Below are 26,013 nucleotides of genomic sequence, written 5' to 3' on the forward strand. Positions count from 1 at the left end.
AGAAATCATTTCCATAAAGTTTTCTGGCATTTTGTGATTAAAGAAGCTAAGGATGGAAGTATTTTGGCTTGGCTGCTGATAGAATTAATTGAAGCAGGAGTGCTTCCTGGAGTGAGACTGCCCAACCATTCTCCCTCTAGGACTGGACACAGCAAATAATCAAGCCAGTGTAGGATTTTTTAAAATGAAGAAGTGTAGGATATTTTTTAATGAAGAAATACAGGATGTTTTACATGAAGAAGTAATTCACTTTAAAGTGAAGAAGTAATTGTGGAAAATAAAAAACAGAGGGAGAGAAAAAAAAACAAAAAGAACCTGTCTTTAGGGGAAGCTAGACACACAGGCCTCTAGTTTCCATAAACCAGCCTGACAATGCTAAAAATTATCACATTCTAATTTTTCTGTGTTGTTTTAGTTTTTTGTCTGTTTGCTTTAGGAGAGCAGGGGAGTTTTTTTTATTTATTTTTCTTTGAGACAGAGTCTCGCTCTGTCGTCCAGGCTGGAGTGCAATGGCATGATCTCGGCTCACTGCAACCTCTGTCTACTGGGTTCAAGTGATTCTCCTACCTTGGCCTCCCACATAGCTGGGATTACAGGCATGCGCCACCACGCCCAGCTAATTTTTGTATTTTTAGTAGGGTTTCGCTTTGTTGGCCAGGCTGATCTCAAACTCCTGACCCCAGGTGATCCACCTGCCTTGGCCTCCCAAAGTGCTAGGATTACAGGCGTGAGCCACTGAGTCCGCCACAAGCAGGAGAGTTTTTAATGGTTCAGGGAAAGGATGCTAAAAGGAGAGGTAATGTAATGCAGTCAGGAATCGGGTCTTTAGTCAGATAAACCCGAGTGTGGATTCCACCTCCACCTCCTATTGGCTGAGAAGCCTAGGGCAGGTTAGGGCAGGTTCCTTCACCCCCCTGCACCTGGATTTACTCAGGTGTAAGATAAGGACAAGTATACCTACTCCAGAACTTGCTGGGAGGGCTAAATGTTTGTGATGTGCCTGCTACAGTGCCTGGCATACAACAAGCAGTCAATAAATGGTAGCTGCTGGTAGTTTTTCTTGTCACTGCCCCGTATTAGCCAACAATGCCTGACTAATGTGGTTCCCCTTCCCCATGCTCACTATGAAAATTTCCTCTGCCTAAAACATGGCTCATTTAAAGCCTACCTCCCTCAAAAGAGCTCTGCAATTACAACAGAGGCTTAATTAAAAGGAAATGGTCAGTCTCCCACTACAGGTCATCAAGAAGTCCAAAAGAACAAGTTCTAAAGGGCAGCAAGCACTCAGTGTCCGATTTCTCTGAGCCCATGTGGGGCCATTCACTTAGCAGAAGTGCAGAATAACTGCAATTTGGCCCTGAAGTGCCTTCTCTGGGCCAAAATGGAGCACACAGAGCAGGCTTCTATTCTCATTTTCCCAGCTGCAGGGCTGCAAGCTCTGGCAGTCGTTAAAATAAGCACCAAACCACATGACCAAGTCCCGCTGACAAACAGCATATGTTCTTAGCTGCTGATGTGTAAAAAGGAGGTAGAGATCGCCAGGAGTCGGGAGGAGGCTGCTTTGGCATACGGAGCCAATGCACATTTTATAGACAAATGATGCTTCTGCAACCTCATGAGTTTCGGAAACAATCTGCAAGGCTGTTAAAGAAGGAGGTTTAAAGCCTTCTCTTCCAAAAGAAGGAAAAAAGTTCTAAACTTAGAAGAAAGAGTAGGCTCTACCGGAAGATGAGAACTCAGGACTCCTACAGGGAAACCAGCTGGGTACAGAAACCTCACTTCCTTTTAAAAGTTGCATTAGAGTCAAGATGTCCCTGAGCAAAACTAACATCTCCACAAGACATCAAGTCATCAAGTCAGCCAAATTGGTTTGTGACTGTGCTTTCAGGTGATTTCTGTGGTAACAGCTGATCACACTGGCAGTGAGGAAAATTGCAATGATGGGTGAGTTGTCCTCCTCACCTCTAAGCCAACTCTGAATCAACGTGATTTCTTCTTCAGTGGGTCAACCAGGGAAGAAGCAGTCACATCCACAGTCTTCAAACTCTATCTATCCTTCTCATTGGTTACTTCCAGGAGCTGTTTTTCTTTCATTTTGGTTTCCTTCTGCTATAATATCCTTCACCTTCACATGCAATCTGGTGTCCATCAGCTTCAGTTTTTGAGAATGGATGCACTGGATACCAGCATTATGGGGTTTGAGAAGCCTACATGGGAGGGACAGTGATGGCTGAGAAAATGTGGGAAAGAGGAGAGAGGAAGCAATACTGCCAGAAAGATGGAGGGGAGTGTGCCTTCTTCTGAGTCCTTTTGTTACCTCCACTGATCAACACTGTTGCCCATTTCTCTGTTCATCTGAGAGACAGCCACCTGGATTTGTCTGAATCACTGTGGAGCCCTATGCCAACCAACAACTAAAATCTATGATGGTTTCCTAAAAGCTGGCTGAGTTATGAAGGCTTGCTTCTAAATAATAACATCTCTGTGGTTTTCATTTCTGGTGATCTTTAAAGAATCCTGAGAAATGGGAGAAGTACTGAAAAACCGGGCCAAACAAAGGCCTGATTTCAGATTTTCAAAATGTTTGATTTTTCTTTTTTCTTTTCTTTCTTTTTTGAGATGGAGTTTCGCTCTTGTTGCCCAGGTTAGAGTGCAATGGCGCGATCTCAGCTCACTGCAACCTCCGCCTCCCACGTTCAAGCGATTCTCCTGCCTCAGCCTCCCAAGTAGCTGGGATTACGGGCACCCGCCACTACGTCCAGGTGATTTTTTGTATTTTTAGTAGAGAGTGTTTCACTATATTGGCCAGGCTGGTTTCGAACTCCTGACCTCAGGTGATCCACCTGCCTCAGCCTCCCAAAGTACTGGGATTATAGGCGTGAGCCACCGCACCCGGCCTGATTTTTCAAAGATAAGAATAAAGATGGGTTCTAAAGACCACTGGACAGAAGTTTTGCTCCCAGGAAAGGCCCATATGGGCCACTCTAGTCCACTTAGCGCCTTTGTACAATCAGAAAATTACACCCCTGCTTCAAGATTTTACTTCCTTTAGTTAGAGAAATGTTGTAATATACTGATTAGGTTATCTCAAGACATAGTAGCCTTCTCTGCCACTGTCATTACAAAAATGCACCCACAATACCTATGATATAAATGGAACCCCCTTTGATGTGGCCTCTTGTGCAGTGCACAGACTGCATAACTGTATGAGGCAGCCCTAAGTAATCACAAGAGGCCAATATGGTTTCTCTAAGAAAAAGTCATAACAGAGTAACTGCATTCCTACTTTGATCAGGCAAGAATCATAGACACAGGATATACAGGTCTCAGAAATGTCTCACAAGGCTGCTCTAGAAATCCCGGTAGACAAGGTGAAGATACAGGAATTGGATCCTAACATAATTAGAGGGATTAAGAACTGGTAAAATAATCTTATTCAAAGGATCTTGGTTACTGAATTAATTAATGTTAATTAGAAAGGAGCTAATAGCAGTAGGTCTTTGGCTTAGTCTCTGGGTCTGTCCAATTTATTTTATTTATCCACATGAATGAATATTTATCAACATTTACTAAGTATTTCATGTGCACTGAACCCTGTGCTGGGGCTAAGAGCAGGGGGAATAGGCAAATAAATATATTCAATAAAGTATTCTTATTACCATATTTTACCAATAACTTGGATAATGATATAGATTTGCTTATCGATTTCATGACACAAGAAGAAACAGGCAATACAAGTGACTAAAATTCAGGATAAAAAAAGATTCCGACCATCTGGAATGGCAGGCCTATTTTAACAAGATTTGAAATTTCACAGAGGTAAATCTAGGGCCCTAAATCTAAGTTCAAGAAAACAACTGGACAAGGCAGATGGTCTGCTAGACTGGAAAGGGCACAGGTTCATGAGCCAGAGAAACATGAGTTCAAATCCTGTCTCTGCTACTTTCTAGCCACACCACCTTGGACAAGTCATTCAACTTCTCCGAGTCTGTTTCCTCTTCTGTTAGACGGGGATATCACCTACTGTGCAGAATTAGTGTGAAGATTCAACTAGAAAATGCATACATCTGGCCCATAGGAGACACTCAAAAAGCAGGACTAACATCATATTGTTTACCAATAACATGCCTGGCCAACGTGGCGAAACCTCGTCTCTACTAAAAATACAAAAAAAGGGCCGGGCATGGTGGCAGGCGCCTGCAATCCCAGCTACTCGGAAGGCTGAAGCTTGAGAATTGCTTGAACCCGGGAGGCGGAGGTTGCAGTGAGCTGAGATAGCACTACTGCACTCCAGCCTGGGTGACAGAGCAAGACTCTGTCTCAAAAAAAAAAAAAAAAAAGAAAAGAAAAGAAAATTGGGGTTTCCATTAGTTATTTCTTCAATAAACAGTTATGTTATATACTTGTCCCTGTGCTACATTTCAGGGTTCAATGGCAAAAAAAAATATGGTCCCCACCTTTAAAGAGCTAACAATTTTGAAGCCAAATCAGACAGCAAAACAGAAGAGGAATCGGAGAATAGCAATTTGGAGATAAAACAAATACAGTATGGCCTGGTGTTGGTATAGAATGTTATAGGAGGAGGGACATCTAAATTAGACTGATGAGGCAACAGTGTTCCCTATAGAAACCCTTAAGCCAAGGTGGGTTTTTTTTGTTTGTTTGCTTTTTATTTTTTGTTTTTTGAGACGGAGTCTTGAGACAGAGTCTTGCTCTGTCACCCAGACTGGAGGGAGGTGGCGCAATTTTGGCTCCACTGCAACCTCTGCCTCCTGGGTTCAAGCGATTCTCCTGCCTTAGCCTCCTGAGTAGCTGGGATTACAGGCACCCGCCACCCTGCCTGGCTAATTTTTGTATTTTTAGTAGAGACAGGGTTTCACTATGTTGGTCAGGCTGGTCTTGAACTCCTGACCTTGTGATCCGCCTGCCTCGGCCTCCCAAAGCAGTGGGATTACCGGCATGAGCCACCACACCCAGCCAAGCCAAAGTTTTAAGAATATCCTATAGAAACCCTTAAGCCAAGGTTTTAAGAACATCCGAGTAGATTCTCAACAGGGGCCCTACTGACATGCTGGATGGGACAATTCTTTTTTGTTTAGATCTATCCCTGCACACTGCAGAATGTTGAGCATCTCTGGCTATCTCTCAATAAATGCAGTAATGCCCTCTGGTCAGTGTCACAAAACAAAGCAAAATAAAACAGCTCCACAAACTTCTAGACCTGCCCCTGATGGTTGAGAAAGGGGGGGTTAGATGGCAGCACTAGCCCCATGCAAGGACCCCTGGATGAGTAGGATAGAGGTAGGGAGTGGGGACTCTCCAGGCAAAGGGAGGAAGCTGACTCAGCTCCACATCGTCAACTGCAGAAACACCCCATGGCCTCTGCATAAGCTTAGAATTTTCTTGGCCACCTCCACATACCCATCATCTAGTGAATTTCTTTGCTCACTTCAAATCACAGCTCAATCATCACTTCTGAAGGAAGACTTCCCTGACTCCCTCAGCTCCGAATTAGGTTGATCCTCCTGTATTCTAGTCCTCAAAGAGCACCAACTACCTTACCTTCATAGCACGTATGCAGTTATCCTCCTCAGTAGAATACAAATTCTATGAGAAAGGAACCATGTCAGCTTCTTATTTTCCCCCATTCATCATTATTTTTCTAGCACCTGACTTAGCACCTCATAGGTGCCCAATAAATACTTGTTGATGACTGAAACAATGAACGAATTAATAAAAATTCTATGAGAAAGGAACCATGCCAGCTTCTCATTTTCCCCTATTCATCATTGTTTTTCTAACACGTCTTAGCACCTCATAGGTGCCCAATAAATACTTGCTGATGACTGAAACATATGAACGAACGAACCAGGACAGTATGTTTGAGAAAATACAAATGAGTTCTGTCGCGGCAGAGAAACATAAATTGTGAAGATTTCATTTTAATATGGACATATATCAGTTCCCAAATAATACTTTTATAATTTCTTATGCCTGTCTTTACTTCAATCTCTGAACATAAATTGTGAAGATTTCATTTTAATATGGACATTTATCAGTTCCAAAAATTAATACTTTTATAATTTTTTAGGCCTGTCTTTAATCTCTTAATCCTGTTATCTTTGTAAGCTGAGAATGTAAGTCACCTCAGGACCACTATTGTGTTAACTGTACAAATTGATTGTAAAACATGTGTGTTTAAACAATATGAAATCAGTGCACCTTGAAAAAGAACAGAATAACAGCGATTTTCAGGGAACAAGGGAACCATAAGGTCTGACTGCCTACAGGGTCGGGCAGAATAGAGCCATATTTTTCTTCTTGCAGACAGCCTATAAATGGACATGCAAGTAGGGAAGATATCACTAAATTCTTTTCCTAGCAAGAAATATTAATAATTAAGACCCTGGGAAAGGAATGCATTCCGGGGCGGGGGCGGGGGGGCGTCTATAAAGGGCCACTCTGGGAGTGTCTGTCTTACGCAGTTGAGATAAGGACTGAAATATGCCCTGGTCTCCTGCAGTACCCTCAGGCTTACTAGGATTGGGAAGCCCTGCCCTGGTAAATTTGAGGTCAGACCAGTTCTCTGCTCTTGAACCCTGTTTTCTGTTGTTTAAGATGTTTATCAAGACAATACATACACGGCTGAACATAGACCCTTATCAGGAGTTTCTGATTTTGTCCTTGTCCTGTTTCCTCAGAAGCATGTGATCTTTGTGACCCACTCCCTGTTTGCACACCCCCTCCCCTTTTGAAGTCCTTAATAAAAACCTGCTGGTTTTGCAGCTCAGGTGGGCATCACAGTCCTACCAATATGTGATGTCATCCCCGGAGGTCCAGCTGTAAAATTCCTCTCTTTGTACTCTTTATTTCTCAGCCAGCTGACACTTATGGAAAATAGAAAGAACGTACATTGAAATATTGGGGGCAGGTTCCCCTGATAGAGTTCTGTATGGCAGCAAGGAGAGGCACATGGGGCAGAGTAGATGGACCATGCCGTAAAAGCAGGCAAAGGCCATATCATGAAGAGCCTTATGTGAAAAGCTATGCAACTGTATTTCTGCATAGATCTCTATTTTAGTAAAGGCAATCCACAGCAGTGAGGACCGGACTGCTGAGGCAGGGCAACCAGCAGGGAGGCTGTGCAGAAAGACAGGCAGGAAGGGAGGGGAGCCCGAACTGAGGGCACAAGGGAGGAAACGGAGGAGATAAGTGTCAGGAGATAGCAACAAAGTCAAATCTATAGAACTCTGACAACTACCTGGACTTGGAAGATGGAAAGGAGGGATAGTACCAGAGGAAGAGTCTGAGATGACTCCCAGGGTTCTGTTTTGGATGACTAAATGGAAGGAGGGGAATTGGCAAGATTCAAGAATGGAGAAAGAACGGCAGGTTCAAAGGGAAGATGAGGAGCTTAGTTTTAGACTTGTTTGAGTTTGAGGGTAGCACTCAGGAGAGATTCAGGCTCATGATACAGAACAGAGGTCATGAGCATATAAACAAGTTTGAAGCTGGGGTTGAAAAGAATATAGTAGAGGGCAGAGTCTTGGCAAAAATTGGCATGTGAGGGACAAAGGGGAAGAAAAGAGCCCACAATGGAAATTGAGGGGCAAATGGCCAGAGAGATAATACAAAGTAGAACTGGGTTTTCCTAAGTGAGGGGCAAGGTCAGCAATGTCAGATGTGCCAAGAAAGATAAGGAAGGAAAAGTGGTCAGGTATTCTGGCAATGTCAAGGTCTGATGCCTTTGGGGAGTGGTGGGACGAGAGCAGGATTTTAGTGATGACTTAGGGAAGTACAGGTAGCAACTCTAGAACTCTTCCAAGAAAGGTGGCTGGGTAAAAGAGGCGTGACAGGGTGCAGCATAGGTTAATGGGAGGGTTTTTGTTTTTTCCAAAATGAGAGTAAACAGAGAATATTTAAATGAGAAGGGTTGATGAAACAGGAAAGAAAATGAACAAATGATGGAACCCAGTCCTTGAGGCAAAGGAGGAGATGGGATCTCAAGCACAAATAGAGGACTTAGCCTTAAAACACCATTTCTTTCACAGAATTAGAATAAAAGGCAAAAGGATAGGGTCAGCTAAAGATCAGTTGGTAAAGGATAGAAGAGGAAGCTGAGGCGCCTTAATTGACAGCCGCAACTTAGTGGAGCAAAAGTCAAGGTAGTAAGTTGAGGAGAGGAATGAATTTGAGAAAGACATAAAGGGAAATGGACAAGAGAGCTGCCTGAGGATACGGGGACAGCTGAGCCATGCTGAGGGCCTATTTGGTGGCACACTAGTGTAATAGTGTCAAAAGCACAATGTGTCTATAATGGAGCTGGCAGGGCTTTAGGTTACCACAAGAAAAGTGCAGTCTTGCTCTGCATGGTTAGAGTCCTCAAGGAAAGAGGATTTCCTTCCTGTACAACACACTCAAAGAGAGGCTGACAAACCGGAGCAAGTTCAAGGATGGTAACTGGGATGAAGGTGTGAGGAAATCCCAAAAGTGATCATTCTGAAGCTGGTCTGAGATGGAGTGAATAGGCTGTTCCTCAGTCTGCCAAGATCATGGAAATACCTGTTGACTACCAATTAACAGAGCAGCACCTCCAGTATTTATTCTCCCTTGATTATACAATCAGGTCTTAATCGCACTGCAGAAGGGTGGGGAGATCAGGAGATAGAGGAGAGGAAGCAGTGGCTCACGCCTGTAATCTCAGCACTTTGGGAGGCCAAGGCAAGCAGATCACAAGGTCAGGAGATCGAGACCATCCTGGCTAGCACAGTGAAACCCCATCTCTACTAAAAAAAAAAAAAAATTAGCTGGGCATGGTGGTGGGCACCTGTAGTCCCACCTACTTGGGAGGCTGAGGCAGGAGAATGGCGTGAACCCAGGAGGCAGAGCTTGCAGTGAGCCGAGATTGCGCCACTGCACTCCAGCCTGGGTGACAGAGTGAAACTCCATCTCAAAAAAAAAAAAGAGGAGAGGAAGACATTAGTGAACGTCATTTCCATGGGTAGAAGTGGACGACAGAGGCAAACTGACTTCCAAATAAAATCAGAGGTCAGGGTTAATCAATTAGAGACACTAGTCAAAGAATTTTGTTACTGCTCAATTCCACACAGCAAATTCATTTCTGCCCTCCCGCCATCAAGATCCTGATCCTCTGTTTCATCCTATCAGTTACCAAGTCCAGCAAATTCCACCTCCTTAATCTCTCAACTCCTCCCACCCCCCTCCATCTCCACTGTCACTGCCTTCATCCAGAGCTTCATCCTGTCACCTGGATCACTGCAACTATACCCAACTGGTCCCCTGCTTGTCTTCTTCTGTCCAGTGTAATCACCACACTGCTGCCTGGGTAATTTAAAACAGATGAGAGGATGTCGCATCTGTTTTAAAATCTTCAGTGTCCTGCTCTCCACCCCCGCCCCTACATTTTAGAGTCCAAACTTCTGGGCCTGGCAATATTAATGACTACTATTTATTGAGTAGCATCTACCGGTGCCAAGTGAGTAAGATATCACCTCATTCAGTTTTTATTTCCCCTTCTTAGAGATGAGGAAACTGAAGCTTAGAAAGGAAGTGACTTGCCCAGGGTCACAAAACTAGTTCAGTGGCAATGCGAGTATCGGTACGCAGCTATCTTGGATCCCAAAGTCTATGTGTGCTTAACATGCTATTGTCCACAGGGCCCTTCACGATGTGGCTAGTGCTTACCTTTCCAGTGACCTCTCATCCTACACCTCCACACTGCCACTCCGGTGAACCACAAGCAGGCCATGCATTCTCACCTCTAGCCCTTTGCTCATCTCACTTTGAACCACTCTTCACCTGTCAAATCTCGTTCATCCTTCAGGTCTTGGCTAAAGCAGCACCTCCTCACTGAAACCTTCTCTGATGAGTCAGCCTGACTTATGCGTACCCTAAGTCCTCCTCTACCAAACCTCCGCAATAGCTTCATGACATACCATTGCTACCTCCTTGACTTAAAAAAAAAGTAAACTCTTTGAGGACAGGGATGTGTATCTTACTCATTTTTGTATTCCCAGCTTGCAGCGCAGTGACAGACACACAGCCGAAGCTCAATAAATGTTTATTCTCTATAATGAGATGCTGGCTGGGAACAAAAAAGGGAACCTGTGGTTGAGTAATGGAAAGTCCAGTACTCAGCTCTTAAAGGATTTCAAAATCATGTCACATGAGGGAAGGAAGGAGTTGGCCAAGATAAATGGAAGGGGAAGGGGAGATGTTCTAAGCAGCAGAAGCAAAGGGCTATAGGTGAGACACACCTGCAAGCAGCTTAACAAGACTGGAGCAGCGTTGGGGGATGGGAGAGCAGTTTTGCAACATGAGCCATTCCAAGACTGGCCTTTTCTTTATTCAAGTGTTAGGTCACTTCCTCAGGGAAGCCATCCCTTACTAGCTAGCTTTTATGCTTCCCCACAATTACTCTCCATCCCATGACCCTGTACGTTTCAGAATCGGAAACACCTACCAACCCTTACTGACAATGCCACCACCGCCGCCACCACCACTATTATTAGAAGGTGCCATGAAACAAGGTTCTTTTTCTTATTTTACTGATCACCAGTGCCCACAATAATGCCAGGCACATAACAGGCAAATATTTGTTTTACTCATTCATCCAACAAGTATTTATTGAGCATATATAATATGCTAGGCATTGCTCTGTATGCTGGGGATATAACAAAACATGACGAAATTTGCTGTCACTGTTAAGTTTACTACGAGCAAATACATTAAATATGCTTAGCCTAGAGAAGAAAAGGTGAGAAGAGGAAGACAAACTAGCAGCTTTCAATGATGTATAGGGCAATTAAATGCAGGGGTGATTCCAAGAGCCTGAAGAAGAAATAGTGAGCTAAGATTACCGAGTAGCTGCTTTCAGCTCAACCTAAGAGTCAGAACTGGGGGAGGACCAAACAGGAGTAACCAGAAGTAGAAAGCTTTCTGTCACTGAAGAAATCTGGCCAGTGGGCAGAGGTGTCAGAGAAAAAAAATCTACGTAGTCAATGAAAAAGGGAGTCTGGGATCCAGAGGTCCCAAACTGACAGCCACACATATGACTGGTTACAGTTGAACAGGGTTTTGTAAAAACTGAGTTGCCAATGTTTTTAAAAACCAGAATTACTTGCAAATTTTTTAAAAATGGCCATCAGTCGCCAGTGTTTAAAAATCAGGAAATTGCACGCACGTGCACACACACACGGTTTGGCTTGTACTTCTCCAACATCATGTACGTTAGTACTGTAGTTATAAAATTCATTTCGGTAAAATTAAAAGTTTGACTCTATTTCTGACAAATGTTCTAACACCTACATTTACCTTACCGGACTGATTCTTATTGTGCATTAGTTTCTAACCCTGTAACCAAGGAATTGAGAATTTTCTTTCTCAGAAAGTAAACTTATTTAACCTCCTCACTTAACAAATGGCGAATTACCATTCCCATTTTGCAGATGAGGGAAAAGCAGCTTAGATGGGGAAGGAACGTGCCAGAGACAGCAAATCCAGACACAGCCAGGATGGGAATCCAAACGTCCTATCTCCCGTGTTCCAACACTGAAGATTCTGAGCACTGCCTACCAAGAGGACAGGAGGGGCTGACTTAGGAAATCAGCACGAGCTTCCAAGTCAGAAGACCCCGGACTGAACCAGTCTGAGGGGACGCGGCTACAGACGAAGGGCGCCAGCCGGAATCAGTGAGTCCCTGGAGGAGGAAGACCACCCAGAAGCTGGCAGAGGAGGATCCTGAGACTTGCTGTGACCCTCGCCCTCCCCGGCGAGCTCGCCCCTTGACTCCAGGCCTCCAAAACCGGCCTAGCAAGACCCCACAACACCCTCGCCCGCCGCGGCTCACTTACCGCCGCTCAACTTCCGGCAACCACAGCTCTCTCTGAGGCGCGCGCCCCGATGACGCAACGCGGCCCTGCCCGCGCCTGCCACGGGGAAGCGGCGCGCGTGCGCAAAGGAGCAGAGGCAAGCCGGGGAAATGCGCCCCTAGCACCGAGCTAAGTGGGAGGAACTTGAGTCGTGGGGAGGGCGGGGCATTAGGGGGCGGCGACGCCCCCGGGGGAAGCGATGGAGAGCTTGCAGGTGTGTCTCACCTATCTTACCAGATGTCGGAATGTCTACATTCCCTTCAGGCTTTTAAGAAAGTGCCCCACGTTCTCTCTTTTGATTTCAGAGGATGACAGGAATGATCACCATGGCCATTCTCCAGGAGAGGCGGCATCAAACGCAGCACAGGGGTCATCAGGGTGGCAGGTGTGGAGAGCCAGGAGATGACAATTTTAGTAGGGAAAGGCCAGTGAACGTCGACAGTGACCAACCTGCCTTTTCTAAACCAGCCATCATTCTCATAGCTCCTCACTGTCAGTGAGATAAAGTTATTCCCTCTCAATACTTGTTGATTAGATACTATGCGCGTGCAAAGCACTGGACAGGTGTTGAAGATACAGCAGTGATTATGACAAGTTTCTCTGTCTGGCCTGTAAGGCCTTTCACAAATTAACTCTGATACACCACTCTAGACTCATAACAACAAGAGTGATGACTGCTTTTAATTGACTAGCCACCATGTTTTCAGGGTTTTACATCGCTAATCCTCACAAGAATCCTGAAACGTATCCCCAAGTTATATATGAAAGAACAGAATCTAAGAAAAGTTAGGTGGCTTGCTGAAAGTTAAAGGGCTTTTGGGCCAGGAACGTAATCTGAAGTTTGTTTGATTCTGGCAAATAAGAAAACAAATCCAGACTAATAAGGATACTTATTAGAAAGGATTACTGCAAGAAGTGAGAGAGGTGGGACAGAAGGAACTGTGCGATAGCAGAGGGAGACTATTGCAATAGTGAGATCACTCTGACCAAAAAATCCGCAGATGTTTCCATGGTTAGGGAAAAAGAGGGTTCCCCCACCCCCAACCCTCCCCAAAGGCAGGTAAACAAGGCTAGAAACAACTGAATATGGGAAGTGGGATGAAGGGGTGGCTTGATCAGATAGTAGATTAGAGAATGTTTTATCTTGAGGCCAACGTATTCTCAGTACGGGTTGTGTGTGTCAGGCTCCGAGCCCAAGCTAAGCCATCATATCCCCAGTGACCTGCACATATACATCCAGATGGCCTGAAGCAACTGAAGATCCACAGAAGTGAAAATAGCCTTAACTGATGACATTCTACCATTGATTTGTTTCTGCCCCACCCTAACTGATCACTGCACTTTATAATCTCCCCCACACTTAAGAAGGTTCTTAATTAGCCGGGCGTGGTGGCAGGCACCTGTAGTCCCAGCTACTCGGGAGGCTGAGGCAGGAGAATGGCGTGAACCCGGGAGGCGGAGCTTGCAGTGAGCCCAGATCGTGCCACTGCACTCCAGCCTGGGAGACACAGCGAGACTCCATCTCAAAAACAAAAAAGAAAAAAAAGAAGGTTCTTTATAATCTCCCCCACCCTTAAGAAGTTTCTTTGGGCCGGGCGCGGTGGCTCACGCTTGTAATCCCAGCACTTTGGGAGACGGAGGCAGGCGGATCACGAGGTCAGGAGATCGAGACCACCGTGAAACCCCGTCTCTACTAAAAATACAAAAAAAAAAAAAAAAAATTAGCCGGGCGTGGTGGCGGGCGCCTGTAGTCCCAGCTACTCGGAGAGGCTGAGGCAAGAGAATGGCGTGAACCCAGGAGGCGGAGCTTGCAGTGAGCCAAGATCGAGCCACTGCACTCCAGCCTGGGCGACAGAGCGAGACTCCGTCTCAAAAAAAAAAAAAAAAAAAAAAAATTGAGACAAGGTCTCTCTACATTGCCCAGGCTTTCTCAAACTCTTGGGCTTATGGGATCCTCCCACCTCTGCATCCCAAAGTACTGGGATTACATGCGTGGACCACCAGGCCCAGCCAAAAAGTCACTTTCATCACTCCTTGGTTTTGGCCAGCTTCTTTACTGCATCCTGTTTTATCACCAGGGTCTGTGTAACCTCTATCCTGTGCCGACCTCCTACCTCATCCTGTGACCAACGATGCCTGACCTCCTGGGAATGCAGCCCAGTAGGTCTCAGCCTTACTTTACTCAGCCACTACTTGACATGGAGTCGCTCTGGTTCAAATGCCTCTGACACAGTGATAGAAGTCAGATCAGTAGATCAGTCGTTCCTAGGAGCAGAGTGGGGCATGGTCTACAAACGGGCATGAGGAGTTTTCTGGGGTGATAGAAATGTTCTACAGCTTAAGTGAGGTAGGGCTGACACAGGTGTATACATTTATCAAAACTCATCAAACTCTGCCTTTTACATGGGTGCATTTTATTGTATGTATTGTGTGTAATAAACTTGATTTTATTTTATTATTTATTTATTTATTTATTTTGAGACAGAGTCTCACTCTGTCAGCTAGGCTGGAGTGCAGTGGCACGATCTCGGCTACTGCAACCTCTGACTCCCAGGCTGAAGCAATTTTCCTGCCTCAGCCTCCCAAGTAGCCGGGATTACAGGCGTGTGCCACCACACCCGGCTAATTTTTGTGTTTTTAGTAGAGATGGGGTTTCACCACGTTGGCCAGGCTGGTCTCAAACTCCTGACCTCAGGTAATCTGCCCCACCTCGGCCTCCCAAAGTGCTGGGATTACAGGCGTGAGCCATTGCACCCGGCTGATTTTAAAAACAAACAGTAGGATGTCACCTCCTATATGAAGGCATGCCTCATACCCACCACCTCTGGGCTTTACTCTATTGAGCATATATGAGCCTAAGTTAAAGTTAGTTCTTTATAAGTTTGACTCCACTGCTGGGTTTTGTGATTTTATAATGAACACTTTTTAAAGCTTCTGCCCAACTCACAGTAATCCTTGCTTCTCTGGGAACTGCTGATTCTCCAGCTATGTTTGTACCACCCGTGCCACCCCAGCCTCCAGCCCCTCCAGAGTTGACTGGAGTAAAGTGGACACAGGACGATTCTTTATCCTGAGTTTGGGACTTTTGAACTGATGTTCATAGAGTGGGAATAGGATTAGTTTATGTAGATCATTGGCAGTATCCTAGAGAGGGAGTTTCCTTGAATTTTTAGCTTGAGGTTCCTATGGCTGACTTGTCTGAAGCCCTCCTCAAGGCAAAGTCATCCAAAGTATCACTAGATTCCACAAAGCATGCCATGCTATGTGGCTTGAACATTTGTCCCCTCCAAAACTCATGTTAAAATTTAATTGTCATTGTGATCATATTGGGAGGTGGGATCTTTAAGAGGTGTTTAGGTCATGGGTTTCCACTCTCATGAATGCACTAATGCTGTTATCATGGGAGTGAGTTCTTTATTACAGGAGTGGGATTGCTCCCTTTTGCTCTCTCTTGCCCTCTCTTTGCTCTTTCATTATGTCATGATGCATCAGGAAGGTCCTCACCAGATGCCAGCACCTTGATATTAGACTTACCAGCCTCCAGAATTGTGAGCCAATAAATTTCTATTCATTATAAATTACCCAGTCTGTGATATTCTGTTATAGGAGCACAAAACAGACTAAGATACTCTAGTAACTATTCACAAAGTTGATTTCTGTCACTTGCAAACCTGAAGTAGCTCCACAGGGTCGAAATCATGTCTTTCTGTCTCAGGCCAGACATTGTCTCCTAACGGCCTAAGAAGTGCTGGAAAAATATTTGTTAATTAACAGATAAGGTCTGGGAATCCAAAATAGATATGGGGACCAGAGCTAATGATTGCTCAGACGACCAATGAGGCTTCCTTGTTAGCAGGAAGATAGGGTGAGGCTAAGGAAGAAGACATGCGTCTGCTGCCTGGAATGGGGTAGGCAGACCATTGGGGCTCCAAGACCATGGAGCATTAAGAAAGATGCAGACCCAGGAGACTTAAAAAGGCAGAGAATGTTCTCAGACACAGCAGGGTCATGAGGCCCCGTGACACTTATTCAAGGCTACAGTGATTCAGGTCAATCCACCTTCATCATTCATCTTGCATCTCAGTTGAGAAGAGTACATGCTCCACACAATGAGAACTATATGTCACGTCAAGCTAGGCTTTGAAAGCCTGACAAATTGTGGATCGATAAATATTGGCAGATAAGATCTTTATCAGCATGTTTCTATTTTATTTTATTATTTTATTTTATTTTGAGACAGAGTCTCTCTTTGTCACCCAGGCTGGAGTGCAGTGGCCCAATCTTGGCTCACTGCAGCCTCAACTTTCTGGGCTCAAGTGATCCTCCTGCCTCAGCCCCGCCCCAAGTAGTTGGGACTGCAGGTGTGCATCACAGTCCCTGGCTAATTTTTGTATTTTTAGTAGAGACAGGGTTTCACCATGGTGCCCAGGCTTGTCTCGAACTCCTGGACTCCAGCCATCTGCCCGTGTCAGCCTCCCAATGTGCTGGGATTACAGGCATGAGCTACCATGCCTGGCCAACAGCATGTCTCTATGGCACTTAGGGTGCATAAACAGCCAGGAGCATCCCAGCATCTTTTTCATGCTGAGTTAAGACTATTAAATCCACCTCCTGGAAGTCCATGCAGTGCCCATCTTCAAAAGAGGTCAGAGATTGTCCACAAGCCAAGTAGCCAAATGACCAATTTACTAAATGGACAATTTGCTAGTTCATAGATTTTCTGAATGAACACTTTGCTAACATTACCAATGTATATGGTTTATGGCAATTTCTATTGAATGGAAGGGCTTCACAAGCTTTTAAAGATTGATGTGATACTGTAATTGACTGGTTTTCATTTTGTTTTCAGAAGAGCATCTTAAGGAATTTTCTATTTATCAAAATATAAAGGTGGTTTATTCTGCCTCTAAATATATTTAACTTATGAATACATTAATGAAGAATATGTTCCTGAATGTGGATTTTTCTTGAGTATATTAATATTATGCCATTCAGTTTACTTTCTTTTCATTCCCTTTCTCCGCTTCTCTTCTGTCTCTCCATGTCTCAGTTTCTCCCTCTGCCTCCTCCTCATATCTTCATCTGTCCTTTTTTTTTTTCCTTAGAAACAGGGTCTCGCTCTGTTGCCCAGGCTGAAATGCAGTGGTGTGATCATAGCTCACTGCAGCCTCCAACTCCCGGGCTCAAGTGATCCTCCCACCTCAGCCTCCCAAAGGGTTGAGATTACCAACATAGGCCACCATGTCCAGCTCCTCTCTACCTTGGTCTCCTCCTACAGTCACTCCCCATCTCTGCCTTTCAGCATCCTCGTCTCCTGCACATCTCTTGCCCTCTCTCTCCTTTTCACTGTCCCCCACCTTTTCCCCTTAGTCCTTCCTCTCTGATGCCCTGTCTCCCGCCATTTCCTCCTATTTTTCCCCTCTGTCACCTACAGTCTCTTTACCTCTATTTCTCCTCTTCTGTCTCTCCCTGCAGTAGCAGCAAGCTGGAGGCAAAGAAAATTGAACATTTTTCAATGTGCTGCCATGAAAAAAAACCAAAATCACTGCAACTTTACAACCATTGTAGGAAAACGTGATTAGAAACCTCATCCAATATGAATTGTATTAAACTTTGTGAATAATTACAAAGAAGCCAATGTTTGGTAAATTGGTAAATTGGGCAATTGGTCATTTGAAGAACTGGCTTGAAGTTAATCAGCCTTAAGCCCATGAAAAGAATCCTGAAGGAGTTTCTGGGTCTGCAAGGTTCTTACTTAATGATCAAGGTCCCTATGACAGCCTTCTCTTAGGAGGTGCTTATTTTAGTATTTAGGGAAGAAGGCCTGACTTGATCTGGATTTTGTGCAAGCCATCAGCCACTGATGGGCTGGGGCTTTCTTAGTGGGCTGGGGCTGACATTTCTGTATCATAGTCTGTTGTCTTTTATACATTCAAAAATTAATTTCCATCGTTTAGACAGGAGTAGGAAGAGCAGATTGATAAAGTGGAAAGGAAGCACATTCCAGAATCAGACCTTGGAGCAGTTCCTCAATCTCTCTGGGCCTCAGTTTGCCTATTTGTAAAGATGGAAATCTCCCTCATGAGGTTGTTGTAAAGGCAACATCACATAACGGCAACAATACCATTAGATAACATTAGATAAAACACAAAGCCTGGCACATGATATGTGCTCAGCATGTTTTAAAAATGCATAGGAGTGCCCTCTGTGTACCAGACACTATGCAAACACTAGAGACACTGTATACAATAATGCATAGACCTTGTTCCTTACACTGTGGTAATTTATATTTATTGACCATTTCTTGTTCTTGTCAGACTCAAATCCAGGTCTCTTTGACCCAGAGGCAGAGCTCACAATCAGTTCTCTCCACTAGTTGCCTTGATTGTTCATGATAAATAATGGACACTTAGCTACTTGTCTGTGTGAAGTGCTCTTTTTAAGTGTTCTTTGGTCCTGAGGGACCCTGAGGAGCAACTCTCTCAAAGGGAAGTCTTCTGAACAATGGTTTCTGACCTGGAAACAGACCAGCTGCAGCTTCTGAAACCGGGATTAAAGTCTCCTAAACTCCCCCAGTTTTGAACAAGAAGTTTGGGGGATGCAAAGCAGAATGAGAATGAAGCTTTTTATAAAAAGTAAATCCTTTTGAAAAGACATTTACAAATGTGATGAGAAACCAAAGAGAAACCCCATATCAAACCTTGTTAACATTTGATGGTACATTTCAATACATCTTCTTAGTCCAAGAGACTCAGAAAGGTAGAAATAAATAAATAAATCACATACAGTATGCTTTTAAACATCATATTTTAGGTAGGTAAAAATATCTCATTTTAACAGATCATGCAAAGAGGAACACAAAATACAAAATATCAGCTTGTACAGGCACTCCATTTGCTATACATATTATGGTTTAGCATCAAGTTTTAAAATATAAATCACAACCAGATTGCAACATAAACACCAAGTAAAACTGTATGTTCCTATGTCTTTACTAGTTTTTGCTTAACAGGATGGCTATGAAAGATTACAATGAGTTTTTGACAAACACAACAGAACTCACAGATAAAAATGCACTTGGTTCCTTCAAAGCATCACCTTCTGTAGGTGCACAGGAACTCCATGTCAGCTGTTCATCTACTCAACATATTATTTTGAGTTGCCACCACTCTTGGGAATACTGTGTATGTGTATCTGTGCACACTTAAGAGGGCACATTGTTAAAATATTGTATTTATTTATGTTTTTTGAGATAGAGTCTTGCTCTGTTGCCCAGGCTGGAGTGCAGTGGCGTGATCTTGGCTCACTGCAACCTCCACCTCCCGGGTTCAAGCGATTCTCGTGCCTCGGCCTCCCAAGTAACTGGGACTACAGGCATGCCCCACCATGCCCAGATAATTTTTGTATTTTTAGTAGAGACAAGATTTCTCCATATTGGCCAGACTGGTCTTGAACTCCTGGCCTCAAATGATCTGCCCACCTCGGCCTCCCAACATGCTGGGATTATAGGCTTGAGCTACCACGCCTGGCCAAAAGGGCACATTTTTGTCTTTTGGAGAAAACATGCTACAATAAGCTGAAACCCCAGAGGATTTGTATTCTAACTTTCTCACGTAACTAGCCATGTGACCTTGGGTACCTCTCTCACCTTGCTGAACCTCAATCTGCTCCACTGCAAACTAGAATTAGAAAATTACCCTCCTGTGGGGTGTCGTGGGGCTTAAATGAGATAAACCTAGTACAGCCCTCAAAAATATGGCATTCTGCCCCCATTCCTTCTTTTAATTTTTAACGTGCAACCATTCAAAAATATTTCATTTCTCTTTCTTTTGAGGAAGGCTTTGCCACCACTTTTTTAATAGCCAAAGGAAGTTTGGGGTTAAAGACGATGGGTGTGCAAGCTGCATAATTTTCTATCCACTCTAAACATAAGTTTGAGTAAGAAATATAAGGCAGAATTTCCAGGGTGGTTCAGACACTGGTTCTGGAGAAAGCTGTAAAAGAGGCTCAGAAGAGAAGTTTTCTGAGAAGGGGTAGACCCTGTGGAACAGCTGTCATGCCTCTCAAGGTGACCCCTGGAAGGGGACAGCAACTATTCTCATGGATGAAGTCTCTGCACAGTTATACAGCTCCATTCCAGGAGGGCTCAAGAGTTCTTTTCAATTCTCCAGCGGAACCCTAGCCACGTGTCCCTTCAGTTGTCAATCATTTGACTCGGAAAGCTTGAATTACAATGAGTCTGAGGCTCCCATAGTTCCTGAGGAGCAGGAGAGTTCCACCCAGGTCTGATTCTCTCTGTCTTTTATTTTTATTATTTTTTTCTTTTTGAATCCAGTTACAAGAAACAGGTCTGATTTTCTTGCAAAGATTCTGCTTCCTCCTCAAAGTTCAATCTCTCTGCTGATCACCGCCATCTGCTGTTCTTCTATGGTGCCTAAGAACTTTCCAAACTACCGAGCCCCTAAGACTGTGGTTTGGATTCCAGAAAGCCCAGGTGCCTGCCTGGCAACACACAGGCCTTCGTCCTCTATTTCCTTGTTGGACATCATAAGGATCATTTTGTTGCATCCCCTCAGAGCCTCCCTTAGGAGCGAATATGCAGAATTCTCTTGAATGTCTTCTTGAAGTTCTCATTGCACAAGGGGTAGATGAGGGGGTTCAGCGTGGAGTTGATGTAGCCCAGCCAGATGGTGAACATGTGCAAATGTTCATTGCAACAGTTCTTGCAGAAGGCAATGACCATGAAGAAGATGAAATAAGGGATCCAGCAGAGGATGAAGGCTGCCATGATAAAACCCAACTGTTTGGCGGCCTTCCTTTCGCGGTTCATGTGCAACCCAGATACGTACTGTCTCGAATGCGAGCGGAGCCTCTTCCAAGTAAACTTGATGTAATCCAGGCCTGTGTTAGACCCACTCCTTAATTTGCCTTTGCCTGGTGCTGTCTCTGTGGTGGTATCTGAGTCTGTTCGAGAGAAGGATTGGCTATCACCTAACATCTGATCCTCTGATATCTCACTGGCCCCATGTGTGTTCAGGCCCTGCTCATCTGTCTTGAGCTGGCCACGGCTCTGATTGACGGCTACATAGTCCCTGCTACTCCCCTCTGCCGTAGTCTGCATCTGCACAATATCAAGTGGAAAGCGGTGGAGTTTGTCCACTTCTCCATCATCCTCTTGGCTGAAGACAACTGGGGATTTCATCTCCTTGGGGGTTTGGGATGGTGACTTCAAGACAGATCCACCACCAGCATCTTTTGGCTTCCTTTTCAGAACCTCCCAGGGAGACTCCTTCCCTGGTTTCTTGGCATCCCCCTTGGGGTTCTCTGGCCTCAGCTTAATTTCTGAGAAGGAAGGGAGGGACCCATTGATGAGCTCCCGGTGCTGGCAGTGTTGTTGTACAGCTTTGTAGATCTTGGCATAGAACCAAAGCATGAGCAAGGTGGGCAGGTAGAAGTTGATGATGGCAGTCATGACCTTGAACCAGGTGACATCATAGAAGTCTGTCTCACACTTGTCCTCTCGGCGCACTGAGGTCTGCTGCATGAAGTGATTCCAGCCTAGAATGGGAATAATCCACAGAAAAGAGAGAAACCAAGCCCCCAAAATGGTGGCCGAGGCTCGGGTCTTGGTACGATACTTAAGGTACCTAAGGGGCTGCTGGACAGAGCGGTAGCGATCAATGCACAGGATGAAGACACTGAAAATGGACGCTGTGCTGGCCACATAGTCCATGGAAAGCCAAAAGAGGCAGAGAGGACGGCCGAGTGACCACTTGGACATGAGCAGGTAGAGGATGTTCATAGGCATGACGACGGCACCCACGATCAGGTCTGCCACTGAGAGGCTGACGATGTACAGGTTCCCCACAGTGTGGAGCTTCCGCTCACTCCGTACAGCATACAGCACCAGCAGGTTGAGCCCTACTGTGACCAAGCAGATAGTGCTCAGGACCACCACCAGGGGCATCAGCTGGGGGCTGGCCATAGTGGTCTTGTTGCCCTCACACATCTTGTCTTCTAAGAGGCAGGAGGAATTGGGGAGGCTCATTGGCGCAAGAGCAGCCGCCAGTTATGGCTCACTCCCTGGGAGAAAAGAGAGAAAAAGTAAGGTCAGAGACTTGGGTGATGAGTGGCCACTTAGTAGCATGATGTTCATCAGACTGGAGGTGTATGCTGTTGGAGGTGATAGACACTGCTGGTTACCTACTCAACAGCTATGTCCCCTTTTCCTTATTCATGCATTCATTCGCTCACTCAACAACTATTTATTGAATTCCTGTCACTCTTCTAGGTGTTGAGGATATAGCTGTGAACAAAACAGACAAAAATGTTTGCCCTTATGGAATGTGCATTCTAGTGAGAGAGTTGGGCAGAAGCAAGACAAATAAGGAGTTTGTAGAAATCTAATTCTGCACATGTTCTGGGAAGGTGGGCTGCATCCTTATGTGTCTAAGTGGAATATGGCAATCTAGTTCCTCTTTACAGTGGCAGATAGAGGAGTGACCATGAGATACCACCATGGCCAAGGAATAGGATGAGGATGTCAAACAGCAGAGGTGGAGTTTTTAGGAACGTTCTTCCTCTCTGACAAATGAGCAAAACAAGAAAAATTGTTGTTGCTCACTTGCCTCTTTCTTCCTGACAGGATGTGAGGAAGTGATGTTTGAGGCCGTGAGAGTCATCTTGGGACCATCGGGAAGGCCAAGAAAATGCCAGCCTAGGGCCTTGCTGTCACTAAGCTGCTGAGCCAACTCTGGAATCTTCTTCTCCCAGACTTGTTATTATGGGAAATAATTAAATGGGCTTTGTTTTGTTTTGCTTTGCTTTTTTTTTGCTTACATCACTGTTGTGGGAGTTCTTACTTGCAGCTAAAACCATCCCTAACTGATATGGAGGAGGTTATAAGGGGACATACCAGAGGCACATAAAGCATGAAATAAATCTAGCATATCTTTTTGGAGGAAATTCTCGAGTGACAAGGGGATTATGTTATTTGGAAAAGCATATTTGTTATTTTACTTTTCTATTTGAAAAACAAACAATTTTTTTAAATTACATAAATCATGCCAAGTAATATGTAACAAGACCCTTCCTAGTAGGCTGGAAATGGTGGCTCACACCCATAATCACAGCATTTTGGGAGTCTGAGGTGGGAGGATTGCAAGAGTTAAAGGTGGAATGATCACTTGAGGCCAAGAGTTGCAGCCTGGGCAACACAGTGGAATCCTGTCTTTACAATGAAATTTTAAAAAAATTGTCCCAGTTTGATGGCACACACCTATAGTCCTAGCTACTCAGGAGGCTGCAGTCAGCTATGATCACATCACTGCACTCCAGCTTGGGTGACAGGGCCAGATCCTGTATCTGAAAAACAAAAACAAAAACCCTTTGCTACTAAGGCTCTACTGAAAACAGACTGTATCCTCTGTTATTGGTGATCCTCAAGTCGGGTGGTTGGGTGAAGGTAAGTATTAAATCTTCTGGAAGGAGTTTTTAAGATTTTTTTTTTTTTTTTTGAGATGGAGTCCCACTCTGTCACCCAGACTGGAGTGCAATGGCACCATCTCGGCTCACTACAATCTCCAGCTCCCAAATTCAAGCGATTCTTCTGCTTCAGCCTCCCTGGTTGCTGGGAGTACAGGAGTGTGCCACCACACCCGGCTATTTTTTTTGTATTTTTTTAGTAGAGACGGGGTTTCACCATGTTGGTCAGGCTGGACTTGAACTCCTGACCTCAGGTGATCCACCCACCTTGGCCTCCCAAAGTGCTGGGATTACAGGCGTGAGCCACTGCGCCCGGCCAAGTTTTTAGATTTTCATATTCATCAAAAAGTGGTGAGTTTAAAGAAAACTGATAAACACTAATAAATAGTAAATTTCTCTCAATAATTTAGCAAAAAGAAATTATTTTTACATTAACACAAAGCCAGATAAGTTCTTGAATAGAAGGCTAAATTTATTTATTTATTTATTTAGAGACGGAGTCTCGCTATGTTGCCACACTGGAGTGCAATGACGCGATCTCGGTTTACTGCAACCTCCGCCTGCCGGGTTCAAGCGATTCTCCTGCCTCAGCCTCCTGAGTAGCTGGGATTACACGCGCCTGCCACCATGCCAGCTAATTTTTGTATTTTTAGTAGACACGGGGTTTCACCATATCAGCCAGGATCGTCTCGATCTCCTGACCTCATGATCCACCCGCCTCAGCCTCCCAAAGTGCTGGGATTACAGGCGCGAGCCACCGTGCCTGGCCTGTAGAAGGCTAAATTTATATAATTTTTTAAGATAAAAATCAAAACCCCAAGGTGTTTGATCCTTGTGGAAGGAATCTTTTAAATGTCTTTGTTGGAAAAACACGATTTTGGGCAGCACTGATTTTGCCCAAGCCCTGCCATTTATTTTCTCGGTGATCTCTTGGCCCCCATCTTCTCATGTGTCAAATGGGTAGGGTGGGGTAGACAATCTCTAAAGACTTTTCCAGGTCTCTTTCTGACAGCGGTATTTTTTGATGTCCTCCAGCTCTGAGCTGCCAATCAGAGCAATCCTCTGATTGCTGATGGGGCCTCCTCTGACTTCTTCAATAGCATCACTGTCTCCTTGGGTGACCCAAAGTTCTGCCCTATGCTCCTGTCACTCTGTGCTGTCGGCCTCAGGGATCTCATCCTCTCACTTCCCTACCCCTCAGCCATCACCTCCTATGAGGACAACACTCAAACCCACAGCTCCAGCCTGTATTTTTCTCCATTCCCACATCTAATAACTTGCAGCTTCACCTTCTGCCCTGATCAAGTCCAAACCCTGTGGAATTGTCCACAGCCACCTCTGGAAGGAAGAAAGTAGGCTGTGAAAGGAAAATAACTTGGGGCCCCAAAATCACTAAGCTAAAGGGAAAAGTCAAGCTGGGAACTGCTTAGGGCAAACCTGCCTCCCATTCTATTCAAAGTCATCCTTCTGCTCACTGAGATAAGTGCATATCTGATTGCCTCTTTTTGAGATGCTAATCAGAAACACAAAAGAATGCAACCATCTGTCTCTTATCTACCTAAGACCTGGAAGCCTCCTCCCGGCTTCCAGTTGTCCTGCCTTTCCCAGACCTAAGGAATGTTCATCTTGCATATATTGATTCACGTCTCATGTCTCCCTAGAATGTATAAAACCAAACTGTGCTCTGACCACCTTGGGCACATCGTCAGGACCTCCTGTTGCTGTGTCACGGGTGTGCGTCCTCAACCTTGGCAAAATAAACTTTCTAAATTAACTGAGACCTGTCTCAGATTTTCGGGGTTCATAAGGCTAAGGAAGTATTGTCTCAGGGATTTTTATTTTTTACTGTTTTGCTTGGAAGGAAGCAGGAAGTAGTTCCCCTAAACACTTCTCCAGCTTGGCATTCTCAAGGCGGCTCTCAGCTCCCTGGCCTCCAGAGGTGTCTCCTTTTTCTCTTTTCCTCATTGTCTGGCACATAGAGGGGAGAGAAACCATTTTTTATTTTTACTTTTTTATTTTATTTTATTTTATTTTTGAGACGGAGTCTCACTGTCGCCCAGGCTGGAGTGCAGTGGCGCAATCTCGGCTCACTGCAAGCTCCGCCTCCCGGGTTCACGCCATTCTCCTGCTTCAGCCTCCTGAGTAGCTGGGACTACAGGCACCTGCCACCATGCCCGGCTAATTTTTTGTATTTTTAGTAGAGACGGGGTTTCACCGTGGTCTCAATCTCCTGACCTCGTGATCCACCCGCCTCGGCCTCCCAAAGTGCTGGGATTACAGGCATGAGCCACCGTGCCTGGCCACCATTTTTTAATTTTATGTTATTTTTTGTTTTTTAATTTTAATCTGAGACGGAGTTTTGCTCTGGTTGCCCAAGCTGGAGTGCAATGGCGTGATCTCAGCTCACAGCAACCTCCTGTCAGAGATGATAAATTCCTCTTCAAAAAGCTTTAGTTCCCTGTTCTTTGTTTCTTAAGACCAACTTCCTTGTACTTCCTTGTCTCCTAGCTACCTGTTCTGTAAACAGCCTTCCTGCCTTTGCTGTGCCCAGACAAGTCCAGATATGCTTTCCCACCTAGGAATGGATAGTCCCTCTTCCTTCCCACCTAATAGACCCTATTCAATTTTAAACCTTAGC

The 26,013-nt window shown here is 44.8% G+C and overlaps 2 protein-coding genes across 34 annotated transcripts in view; both read right to left on the reverse strand.

Annotated features, from left to right (window-relative positions):
- Positions 1–11,979, reverse strand: part of ATG7 (autophagy related 7) — a 279,894-nt gene extending 267,915 nt beyond the window's left edge. For 4 of the 31 annotated variants that reach the window (XM_063630309.1, XM_063630324.1, XM_063630307.1 and 1 more), the window contains exon 1: positions 11,874–11,929. The gene's annotated coding sequence lies outside the window, so the exon portion shown is untranslated. Of the gene's footprint in view, positions 1–1,962; positions 2,208–11,595 lie in introns of all 31 variants that reach the window. The other 27 variants (XM_055259859.2, XM_063630326.1, XM_055259860.2 and 24 more) reach the window with 17 other exon arrangements.
- A 6,174-nt stretch (positions 11,980–18,153) lies between these two features.
- Positions 18,154–26,013, reverse strand: part of HRH1 (histamine receptor H1) — a 106,700-nt gene continuing 98,840 nt past the window's right edge. For all 3 annotated transcript variants that reach the window (XM_055259935.2, XM_063630333.1, XM_063630332.1), the window contains exon 2: positions 18,154–21,974. In XM_055259935.2, coding sequence (XP_055115910.1) covers positions 20,476–21,939 — 1,464 coding nt within the window. In that variant the 5' untranslated portion in view covers positions 21,940–21,974 and the 3' untranslated portion in view covers positions 18,154–20,475. The remainder of the gene's footprint in view (positions 21,975–26,013) is intronic.

The sequence above is a fragment of the Symphalangus syndactylus genome, chromosome 21 (assembly GCF_028878055.3).
Source record: "Symphalangus syndactylus isolate Jambi chromosome 21, NHGRI_mSymSyn1-v2.1_pri, whole genome shotgun sequence".
NCBI classification, from domain to species: domain Eukaryota; kingdom Metazoa; phylum Chordata; class Mammalia; order Primates; family Hylobatidae; genus Symphalangus; species Symphalangus syndactylus.